The following is a 12,298-nucleotide window of genomic DNA, read 5'->3' as shown; positions in this document are numbered from 1 at the left end:
AAATTTACTTGACAAAGATCATTGTTAGAGTCTTGTAGAGGTCTGAGCCATTAAGTTTTCAATACCACTATTTGATGTATTTCTGTCCATCCTTTGGTCTGAGGTTGTAACTACATGTACGTACTAGAGGAAGAGAAAAATTAAAGCAGTGGAAATGTTCCTTCTGTTCCCAGAGGTTTCTTCAGAAGAATATCCCCTGAAAAAACAGATATTAGACATGTATACACTTTTTCCTCTACAGGACAATGTAGTATGGAGAAGTATTCTCAAGTATGGAGAATGCAGGATGCAAGGCTGGAGTGTCAAACTGAAGTAGCATTCAACAAGATGTTGGCAGGATATATACAGTTTGCTACAAATTGCTGACAGTGACTGGGTATTGATAGCTGGTCAACTATCTGCTGCTTCCAGTTTGATTTTTTTCTTTCTTAAAACAGCAGGCACTACATCCTTTTACTAATTTAAAAAGAAGCCTTCATACAGGTCAGACTCAAATAAAATGAGAGGAGATAATTCTCTCCAGTTGGACACTACTGAAAGCTTCCTCAGATCTGTAGTGTAAATGTATTTAGGTACATTCAATACAATGAGGGAGGAATAATCATGTGTGCATTGCAGGCTGGCTTAGTAATAAAAATAATTTCTGACTTTAATTGACCTCTGGTCTAAGGAGTCAGGGAGACCGTTTTAAACCTTACACTTCTTTGTTGGGCTTTAAATATCCTGGATAGTGCAACATATGTGTAACATTGGAAGCTTAGGAAGAAGGGGACACAGCTATTTTTTCTGTTTGTTTGAAAAATTTTGATGAAATTATATTTGCACATGACTAGAAAATTTGGAGGGTACAGGTTAAAACTTATAAATTTAGTGAGCTTGAACTCATTATCTGCAGTGGAGCCAACTTTTACTGTTGTTGCTCTTCTGGTGAAAACTGCTGAAGGATATTCAACAAACTATAATGCTACAATTTATTTAGCCTGAATACATCTCTCAGCCTAACTGAAATGATGGTAGCCTCTGGTTTTTGTGGAGTCAATACTCAGTCTGTGCTAGAAATACCAATATGTTCCATGCTTGTCAACACTCATCTCATGCAATGCCAGTAGAACTTTACCTGTGTATTTTTTACATATAATCGTTGTAATATTACTGAGATCCCTATTAACTCAGTGTTTTTAGGACTATTTGCATTGATAGCCACTAGCAAAAGGAACATTTATCCTATTTAACATTCTGTGGTTTCACAGGAAATTGATCTTTATTCCATTACAGAAAGAGGTGTTGAGTGCAGGGGTCTGTTCAGTTCCAAACACTTTGATATTGCATGAAGAAGGGATGTGTGCTGTTCCTTAGGGATTGAAATACCTATGTCAGTCCTTTCCACAGTTTGGCTCTGGATGCCTGGACCTAAAAAAGCCATAATTTCCAAAGTAAATTTGTCTGCTGAAGAGTAAGCAAACACTGAACCAGGATTCCTAGGCAAAACAACACTGTGGCAGACATTGGTTTCTGGTGACCTGAATTTGTACAGCTTGCAGTTGGGGTTATGCTTTGATGCTCTTGGCAGAGGAAAAAGTATTTGTGTGTCTCTGTATATTTGCCTTTACCTTCCTTTGAATTTCCTTTTCATTTAAGATTTATTTGTATTACTTTGTTTGTAAGCACCATAAATGTTTCCAGTCCCAACCGGACAAATTGAATGAAGCAACAGCATTGAATTGTTGTTGAACTGTTGAAGCTATCATCTGGTTTTCCTTTATTTTTCCCTGTTTATTGAACACACACTGTTCCATTTCTTAATGTTTCTTTTTCTGTTCCTTGTTGCTTATGCCACTGCTTTCCTCACTCTTTGTGCTTGTGTGACAGACAGAAACAAATAAAGGCTGCTTTTGAGATGAAAAGTGCAAACCTTCTTACTTGTGCTTTTATTTACCTCCTTACCAGCGTGAAAACTAAGTGGTCGCAGTGTGGTTGCCATTGTTGGATGTCCATTCTGCTTTTATGGGACACATTTCATCCATTAGGCTCTTCAGAATTCACAGAAACTGATGTCCTTTTTCTTCAAGTCTGATAGAGTTCATAATTCACTGAGTGAGCTAATGATGGCAACTGAGAACTTCTTTATGTGAGACAATAAGGGATTAATCACAACCAAATATTCATTTAAAAAAGAGGAAGTGCAGAATCAGAGTTATTTGCTCAGTGTCTAAAATGTCTAAAAACTACATTTAGAGAAAGGGTAAAATCTAAGCAAAAAGATATTTTTAGTGACTGTTGAAGATTGTAATTTATTTTGTTTTCAGGGTGGAGCAGAACATAATATTCCAGTGGTCATTTCTAAGATTTCCAAAGAACAAAGAGGTGCGTATCAGTTATCAGCTTATTACACTAATTACATTAATGTACCCTTTAAAGAAAGATATATTAAATCTTGAGATTCTTTACTCAGTGTGAAACAAATACTATTGTCAAATTCTTTCTCTCCCATGTCTTTATGACCTCTCTCTTCCTCAGAAACTTTTTCCAGAAAAGTACAGGATGGATATTTGGAATAGCTTTTATATATACGTGTATATATATATATTTAGGAAAGATTATTGCAAAGCATTATTTTTAATATGAGAAATAGGAAGGTATTGATAGAATGAAAATGATTAACAAAATTAACAAAAAGCCATGGTTTAGTGGCTTTGACTTCCCATTAGTTTTTTTGTGGAAGCTGTAGCAGATGAAATGTTTGGCTCTTAAATCATGGCAACACAGCAGGGGAATGCATGACTTTTTAACTTGGTTAGTCAGGTAGTATTGAGACATAAAGTCTTGACCATACTTATTTTCAATAATAGCAGAGCTGGTGCTGAATTTCTGTATTTTTTTTAACTGGCAACATTTTGAAATTATTGGAATGATACATGAATAATAGTTAAACAGCTCGAGATGTGCACAGTTTTGAGGAAGGTTATGAACCAGTACTTAATATGGGGTACTTAATATCTTTGTTATGTTTATATGGACTTGTGTAAAGCCAGAAAAACTAACTTGGGAACATTTCTCTCCATCTGTAATGCAATAATTCTAGAACTCAGCTTCTCCTCAACTAAAATGTGCCAGCATAAAAAAAAAAGTCTCGCATTCACCCCCTCATATAAAGAGAGGTATGGAAGATTCAGCATATTGAGATCCAAAAGCCAGCCCTGAAAGGCAGATGTGAAAGCTGGATTTAGGGAGAATAAAGAGTAGTATGGAATGAGCCCTAAGGAAGGCAATAAGGTTAACCTTAAGAAGTTATACTTCTGACTACATTGTTTTCAGTATACATGTAACTAATACAGAAATATGTGGCATATATTACATGCAGTAACCATTAAAATGATATTAAGCACTGCAGGAAGAATAAGAAAGATATACTTAAGTTTAATTGAGCACATAGAAGTGCAATTTTATTTCTGTAATATTTTTTTTTGCTGCAGTAGCTGTTGCATTGTTTCTAGCCCCAATACCTAGCTGGGATATAATCTTCATTACTGCTTTCAATAAAAACACTGCGGATTTTTAGAGAGCTAGTTTTGAGGGACATCTCTTTTGTAGGAGACTGCTGTCTTGAGATGTGGAAAGTGTTATGCTCCTGGACTAGAGAAAATGCTATTTGACCCAAAGCCTATGCCTCAAAATAAATCAGAATGTCTGTTCTGCAATAATTTAACCATCCATTGTTAAATATAGCTCATAGGACCATTCCTTCAAGCACGGACTTGAGTATCATAATTTATGTCAATATTGATTCCGGTTTTACAGCTCTTGTAAAAAAGTTTAGTTTTTGGATCAAGTCCAATACTAGCTTTTTCCAGACAGTATCTTCTGTGATAATACGGAATACCATAGGTAATTATCACAAGTAATCTGTTAATATCTTTTAGTTCTCATGTTGGGGGTTATTAATGCCTTTATAGACATTTAAATAATCTTCATTATATCTCTGGTATACTTATAAGGTGTATTTGAATGAGATAGCTCTGAAATAGAGCAAAGTGTTTAAAAATTGGAAGTGTAGAATTAGGTTTTATAAATGTCTTTGTGATGCAGCTTTGTTTTAAAAATCACATTCAGTTGGGCTGGTGAATTTTTTACAATATATTTATTTTCCAGCTCTTCGGTGTATATAACTGTTACCCATTATTTATAGTCCCTGGTATTTAGCAGACTTTATCAAATATGCAGGATCTAAAGGGTCTTTTATCTTCAGTAAAAGCTTAAAATTTAAATTTGTTATTCATAAGTAGCTCTGGAGTCTCCCTGTTGCTTTTTTCTCTCTGTAAGAAGTTATCTCTCACAGGCAAATAGGACCTAGACCTGCAGTCATTTTCTATTGAGAAAAAAATACACCACACCTTACTGGAATGGCCTGAAAGGTGCTAGTGACTGATGGATGAAGTTTCATAGTTGTGTGCTTGGGCTGAATTGCCTCTTTTATTGTACCACTGACACACCAGTATTTTGGGTTTAAAAAAGAAAATGCAAGCAATTTATTTGGAAGTTGTATGTTGGGGTTTTTATCATGTTTTTGTTTGAAATTTTAAAAGATAATGCAAAAGCATCAAATTAAATAAGAATTCATGTACACAAAATGTTGGATGTTTTGTACAAAATGAGTGAAAAATATGCTTTCTGTTTTCAGCGGAACTTTCAGGTTTGCTCTTTATAGGAGATGCAATTCTACAGGTGAGTAAAACTGCAAATTATTTTGTCTGTATTTTTCTGTAAAAGTGAAATTAAATCTATGCTTATGAAATGTAGAGTAAGTCTTCTCTTTATCTTTTTAATAACAGATTAATGGAATTAATGTGAGAAAATGCAGGCATGAAGAAGTGGTGAGCTTTTCTGTTTTTTAGTCTACTTTTTGTCTCTTGTAGTTGCTGAAATGATAGTGTACAGTGATAGTAATGCAGTGGTATCAGCTGTCTTATTGTTATTCCTAAACAAATATGACTGTGCCTTCTAACACGACAAGCAACAAAGTGCAATCTTTTCTTCCTAAATCTGTCTAGTTGCTCTTCTCAGATAAGCTTTTCTATATTAAAGGTGATTGTTTTATTATGAAGATTTGAGCTGTACATATTCCATAATTTCTTTTTCCAGCTAATAGCTGTCAAATTTCAGCAGTGCTACACCTTTCTGGCTGTGTGGGGTCATTTTAATTTCAACAGCTGTAATTTGCACTATGTTGGAGATTTGTTGTTTGGTTACTTTTAATCCTATTTAAAAAGTTAGAGAAAACTATTCATCTGCCACTCATCCTCTGGCTGTTCCTTATGAGGGTGTTCATCTCCTTTAGTTAAGATGCTGTCATTTTGGGTATAGAATAAAATTTTATTGAGGAGATTTCTTCTAGAGAAGAAATTTTTGAGTGGTCTGTAATAGGCTGGTTTCCTATAACAGCTTTGTTAAATGCACCATGTACCTTCATCATATTTGACTTTTTGACACTTTTTAAATACTTTCAGAAGCAGAAAACTCTTTGTTTCAATAAACAATGCCAGAAATTAGAATATTACCAAAGAAATTACCTTTAAATTCTGTTTAGCTCCATAGCATTTGTACCTGTATTTTTAAAACAAAATTGTAGTGATATATTTGAAAACTTATCTTTCTCAATCTTTGCCAGTTCAAGGTCGCTCTTTGTGTTTCATCCAGCATTCTGCCATATGACAGATCATTGAACATGTGCTGTTCAGGTATAGAAGGCAGGATTTAATACAAATGAAGTTCTGATGAACAAGTTCAGTGCAGGCTGAAAGCTTAGATCACTGCACTGTTCTTCAGAGTGCTTTTGCACTCTTGTTTCCATTTGAAAATCTGTACTGCAAATCCTGCTTCATTCTTCAGACCCTTAACCATACCCCCTTCTGTATATAATAGCTAATAGTCGTATTTATATTGCTTTTAAGTTCTGTCTGTGCAGCACTGATCAGGTTGTAAATATTTTATAAGTTTGCTGGCGTTGATTTGTTTTATATGCATTAATATGGAGTCTCAGTGGGATTTAAATGTTGAAATTTAAATGTTGGAATTACGAAACATGAGAAAGATATTACTAAAAGTGTAGCCTTGTACCCTTGAATACATGTTAAAAAATAATAAGGACATCAGGATTTTATTTTTCTGAGGCATTCTCTTAACCCTGAAAATGATACATGAATCTGTTGGGTATTTCTGATAAGGTTGAAACCCATTCACAGGAAGAAAAGAGATTTTGGAGAAGGTGAAAGGGGGGATTGACATAGAATAGCAAGTGTTACCATGTTAAATTTTGATTTATACCTTGTTTATCTAACATAATCCGCTTTTTAAACTCCTTGTAGATAATTCTCTATGAATAAAAAAAATGGTATCTTATCAATTTTGAATGTTTATTTATGTATTTGCAAATGGTTTAGGAATTTAAAAAGCAAATAAATTTTAAATTAAATGCTTATTTTAATTCAGAATATTTTTAAAATATTTAATAGCAGATATTGACTAATACTTAAATAGGATCAAATGTCCATATGACATTTTATAAAATAAAATATGCGAAAGAGTCATAAATATATAATATAAATTTAAATAAAAGCCAGAGTAAATGAACTCTGATAATCCCTTTTTTCCCCAAAACATTCACTGTTATATGCTTAGTATTTATGGAGTAAATTTGTTGTAAAGCTACTATAGTGGTAATAATATATGTGGTTCTCCATTGTGTGGTAAGATGTGGGTCTAGGCTTAGTCATCAGTAAAGAGTAAGTTCATCAGCTGGTGTGCCAGCAGGAGTCACGGGTCTGCAGCACATCCTTTGCAGATTGACTTGTTCTAGGACTTCTGTCCTGTGGGGTCTTTATCAAATACAGGATCTCTAGCTCTAGTCTCAAGGCAATATAGAGAAAATAAGAAGCGTGTGGAGCCTATTTGCTTGCAGCAGGGAGTTGAACAGGAGTTGAAACTTAATTTTCAATCCTTATTGCATCTAGGTATTTTTGAAATGGCTCTGCAAGACATCTGAATTTGTCACTTTGTTTCATTCTGATTTTTTTCTGTACCTAATTAAGGCTTAGCAGGTACAATGTTCTCTAAGGATATGTTAGTGTTTTGGTTGTCTTAATGTCTTAGAAAATATTCATTGTAAACCAGTGTGTAATTTTTTTTCAGTGGGTAATGCTGAAGATACCTGTAGAAAATTCAGACTTGTATCTGCAGTGTGACTCTGATTAGCATTCGTTCTTTTCCTACATGCAAAACATGTTTCTGCTTGTGGAAACTTCTTAATCATATGTCATATCTTCATAGCTCTGCACTGAAAAAATCTGTGGCATAATCACTGCAGCCTATTGTATGAAACTGATGATTAGTTGACCCTGGTATTTCATCTTGCTTTACTGATAACCATACTAGGTATATAAAATGTTTTGAGTTCCAAAATTAGGTATTTTAATCAAACTGATGGCATCTTTCATAGCAAAGAGAATATTTCCCCAATGCACAACGATCTTATTAAACATTGCGGGCACTTTGTAGTCTTTGGTGACTTTCATTACTTTTGATACACTAGTTTAGATAGATAGATAGATAAATAGATAGATAGATAGATAGATAGATAGATAGATAGATAGATGGATAGATAGATAGATAGATAGATAGATAGAATGATAGATAGAATGATAGATGGACTAATAGACTCTCATAAGGCTAGATAGGTAGGTTTAGTCAGAGCACTTTACTGGAAGCCTTTACATGGTTCCTTTGTGATTTTTTTTTTAGCTTTAGGTGAATCATTTAATCTTGAGTTTAGTTTTCTGCTTGTAGAAGGTGAAAATATTGCTCATACCATGAAAGCCCATGATGAGTTTCTATCAAAGACTGACTGTCAGCTTGTTGTTTCTCTTGGATTGTAAAGAGCCCCAAATGAGTACAGCATAACATTGCTTCAGTCTTAGTGCTCTCATGTGGTAAAGATATGCTCTCTCTGGTGAATACTGGAGGAAGCTGCAGAAAAAAAAATTAAACTAGCAATTATCTTAAAAAATATCTCTCAGCATCTCTCAAACTGGCAGTTTCCCCCCCAAAATGAACTTCCGCAATATGAAGTTACATATAGAAAAAGAGTCCATTATATCTGTGTAAATACACAGCTTTGTGCTCTTTTTACTCAGGATGTTTTAATTATTGCTTTTTCAGTAGACTCTCCTTTAAATTTTGCAACAAGAATTTTAGAAGGCTGAAATTAGGATTACTCACAGACAGACATATGAGTTTTGGCTTTTGTCTAATTAATAAGGTCCAACCATGCATAGCTTGCCAATCCACACACCTGGTGGATGTGGTTATCCACCATAATAGATATGATTATTCTTAAGGCTGAAAATTAATGTATTTCTAGTTTTTACCTCCATTAATTGTCCAAACATAAAGATGGATAGACAAGCACCAACATAATACTGTTGTATGGATGTTTTTGGTGATTCTGAGTCTAGCCACATCACTAAAAATGGACAAGATTTTGGAAGAGAGGGAGAGGTCCTTGAGCCGCATCTGAGTGGCTGTGAATAGGAGAGAATGTCAGTTCAGTTGGATGCTACAAAAAAACCTGTGTTGGATCTACTGTTCAGGGCTGTAGTGCACCAAATCATCTAGAGCCAAGGTAGAATCCTGTTTGAATGAAAGCTGATATATTTAAGATTGTCTCTGTTCTTAATGTTGTGAATAAAACATCTCAGGTAGTACCGATAACTATAGTTACATATCTCTTTGGATATTAGCATCTGTTTTTTCCTCTTAGGAAATGGAAGAAATTAGATGATGTGAAGTAATTTCTTATTTCTTCTTTTTGGGGAACATTCAGGGAATGTTTCAAATGAAAACCGATAGCTCTCGTGTGTTGGTTAATGTGGCATTTGGGCAATCCTTGAAAAGTAACAGGAAGAGCTCATGTAGTGGCAGGTAGCTATAAAGACAGAATAGATATTCAGGCTTTGGTGGATTTTATGTAAAGGTATCTACAATATGTAACACCGTGGTTCAATTCAGCCAGTGATTGCATTTTGAACAAGACACCATTTTTTTCCAGCAGAATGATCTGATGTGAGATGTCCTCGTGCACTGCACTGAATCTTTTGCTTCCCCCTTTTTTCAACATTCACAACAGGGTTGTAACTGCTGACACTCCATGAGTCATTTATGTTATATGAAAATGACAGTGTAGAGATTGTTGTTGCTTAACTGCATTCATCTGCAGCTAATGCACATCTTATTCTGGCCTTTCTCTTTAAAACTATGGCCTCATTCAAACTGATTTTTAAAACTCCTTTTCAATAGTTTTGGCAATGTTTTGGTAAATGTTTTTAAGCAGAAGAATGAGCATATTGTATTTTTAAGACAGAACTGGAAACCAAATGATGTGAAATCTCACTCCATCTTGACTTTGCAGATGTGTCTTTTGGTAAATTATGTTTTTGTCCTATCTTTGTTTCTTTGACTATGAATCAGAGACTGAAACTATTATCAGACTTAGCTCCCTGAATTCTATGAAGTACTTCTATGAAGTATAGAAAAGTACCTCTGCATTAATATTTTGGAGTTTCATGAAGTGACAACAGCAATGTGCAGAGATTGCCACTTTCTCATGTTGCAGAGATCCTGTGCTTTATAACTCACAGCACAGCCATTTAATCCTTTCTCCTCTAGACAGAATGGCAACTTTAAATGTGGAAGCTGCACAGTCAGTGCTTCTAAGACTACAATCAATCTAACTTCTGAATTTAAAAGGGAAATGTAAACTTTCTGGAAGTCCAATACTTTTTCTATACAGCTGCTGTTTTCTATCTAAGCATTGAGTACTACTACTACTACTACTACTAACAATAATAATAATTTTATTATAAAATAATAGTAAACTGATGTCACCTTTAGTAACCTGGCATAACTGATGAAATTACCACTTATTGAATATTCTAATGCTCATGAAATTTGAGTTAATAATGATCTGTCATATATTTCAACACCTATTTGAAATAAGTGTTCATCAAGTTGAAAAGAGCCTAGCAGCTGTAAATAGTCTACTGTTTTCAGCTGTGTGGTGGAAATTCCTGGAATCTGGATATATCCTGGAACAGTGCTTAATATGTGCTTTTCTAATCTGGTTTTAACTATGTTTTTTCAGTGTTTAAATAATTTTTTAATTGTACCAAACTCAGGAAAAACTTGAATTTATTCAAGTACTGTGATGTTAGACATTTAAAATATGTTAATATGTTGCTAGTCTTCCTAGTTTATATTTTCATTTATTTTTCTCAAGGTGCCTGTAGATCTATTAGTTATTTTATTAAGATTTCATTTTTTAAAACTACTCATCATTACTGCTGAGTTTTAATAGAAGGGAGTAGAACATGCTGTCATGGCTAGTACCAAGCCTACATGATTAATATTGTTATTTCCTTATTACATAGCTACAGTCCTCAAAGCAAAAATCCATTAGGGTTTAGTGGGATAGAGTGAAAGATTGAATCACCAGTTATGGCACAGCATCCTTCAAATAACTGCCCTTGGTTCCTCCTTTGTCATACAGGTCTATTAATTCTGAAAGCCTGAGCTGCAAAGAAAGGAAACAGTTGAGGAGTGGATTTAAAGTGTGTACCATCAAATATGCTTTGTTTGTGACCTTGTTTACATTGATGTTTTTTATTTTTACTGTAAAGGCTCAGGTTTCTCTGCTTCCTTGGGAAGCAAATAGAAATATTTTCATGTTTATTTGTACATGTGTGCACTTTACTCTCCAAAAGACTTTTTGAAATATTTCATTCTGCACAGCATCTCCCAGTTGTGGAGCTGCACCTCAATTAGACATTAGGTCAGGAACCCAGTGTTTTCCTTTCTGGCCACAGCCTTCAAAAGGCAGAAGAAGTAAACAGACACAAAACATTCCAACTTAATGTAGGAAGAATGAAAACTCCTGTGGGCATGGGAATTATCTTCTCTGGTCACTATTAAGAAGATTTCATTTATTCATAAGGATTAGAAAATACCGTCCAACTAGCATCAGTTATGTTTTTTTTAAACAGGTAACAACTGTGTGATATAGACTGAAAGCAAATGTTCACCTCCAAAAGTCAGCCTCTGTATATCTAATGGCTTGATGTGGACCTTAGAGAGCAGTGGGAAGAACAGAGCAGGTGAACTCATTTAACTAGCCAAGAGGAGTCACAAGTAGGAGGTGTGCTCAAAGAAGTGTAAATATGCACACACATCGTCTTCTGACAACTTTCCAGCAGTTAAAATACCTGCTTTAATTCAGAAATGTCATTGTTTCTGGCTATAGTAAGATCAAATGGGTGCCAGGAAAAAAACTTCTAATCCACGGGTTATCTAACACCTGTACATATTTTTAGGTCTTTTTTTTCTCTACATTGGGTCTTTATCTTTTGACAGTTTGTTCGGTGGAGGAGGAAGAGGAAAGGAGAATGGACTCTATATAATTTTTCAATAGACTCCAGTGTTGGCCTGTTCCAGCCAGATACATGGAGGTTTCCAGATGGCCCACCCCATACTTCTCAGCCACTAGTATGGTACAGTATGGTACTGGTGTTTTGGTATCTGTTTGTCAGAACTGGGCCTATTTCTGGATGGTTTTTTCTCTTTCTTTTGCCCTGATAGTACTGATGTTGTTATACAAGTTCAGTTTGGTACTACCTGTGTCTTGTTAGCTGTTTTGGAAGACTCTGGCCAGCAAAATAGCTTGTAGTAGTAAGACTTTCACAGGTAACAAGAAGAATTTTTGTGCAGGTTTGGTTACTGAGGGAAGAAGTTCTTCAGTAAATGTTACAACAGTTACATGTTCTCTAGATTTTTGAGTGGAGACCTGCAAGAGTTACCTCCCTGTGCTGTTAATACTTTTCTGAGCAAAATGGGAAAAGAGTCACTCCTCAGGCTGAATTGGCATTACTAAGATAATGACATATATCTTTAAATATGATCTAGAAAATGTTCATAGCTCTATTCCACTTCACTTGCCCTTGTCAAGCCAGTAGTGATTGAGAGCATTTAAAAGATTTTAATTGTACTGACCTGTTAAAAGGAATGTTCAAGGGACTGTTCTACAATCAAAAAATTCCCATATTTAAGCACTGGCTTGCAGTAGGAAGTAATGAGGATGTTTCTAGATTTTCTGAAATGCCTTCCCTTCTTATACTCCCTTCTGAGTACGATGTACTTACGTAGTAAATGGATAGACAGGCATGTTTCACAAAATCTCCACCATTTCTCAGACATC

The 12,298-nt window shown here is 34.8% G+C and overlaps 1 protein-coding gene across 2 annotated transcripts in view; it reads left to right on the top strand.

Moving 5' to 3' along the window:
- The window catches only part of SNTG1 (syntrophin gamma 1), a 318,063-nt gene that overhangs the window by 189,361 nt on the left and 116,404 nt on the right, over positions 1 to 12,298 (top strand). Inside the window, exons 5-7 of one of the 2 annotated variants that reach the window (XM_088057611.1) lie at positions 2,307 to 2,364; positions 4,679 to 4,722; positions 4,830 to 4,868. In XM_088057611.1, coding sequence (XP_087913737.1) covers positions 2,307 to 2,364; positions 4,679 to 4,722; positions 4,830 to 4,868 — 141 coding nt within the window. Of the gene's footprint in view, positions 1 to 2,306; positions 2,365 to 4,678; positions 4,723 to 4,829; positions 4,872 to 12,298 lie in introns of both variants that reach the window. The other variant, XM_088057609.1, reaches the window with a different exon arrangement.

Source organism: Pseudopodoces humilis, chromosome 1 (genome assembly GCF_049639895.1).
Source record: "Pseudopodoces humilis isolate 2021_Gansu_Grassland_sample_001 chromosome 1, ASM4963989v1, whole genome shotgun sequence".
Lineage (NCBI taxonomy): Eukaryota > Metazoa > Chordata > Aves > Passeriformes > Paridae > Pseudopodoces > Pseudopodoces humilis.
This window is presented reverse-complemented; position numbering and strand designations above follow the sequence as displayed.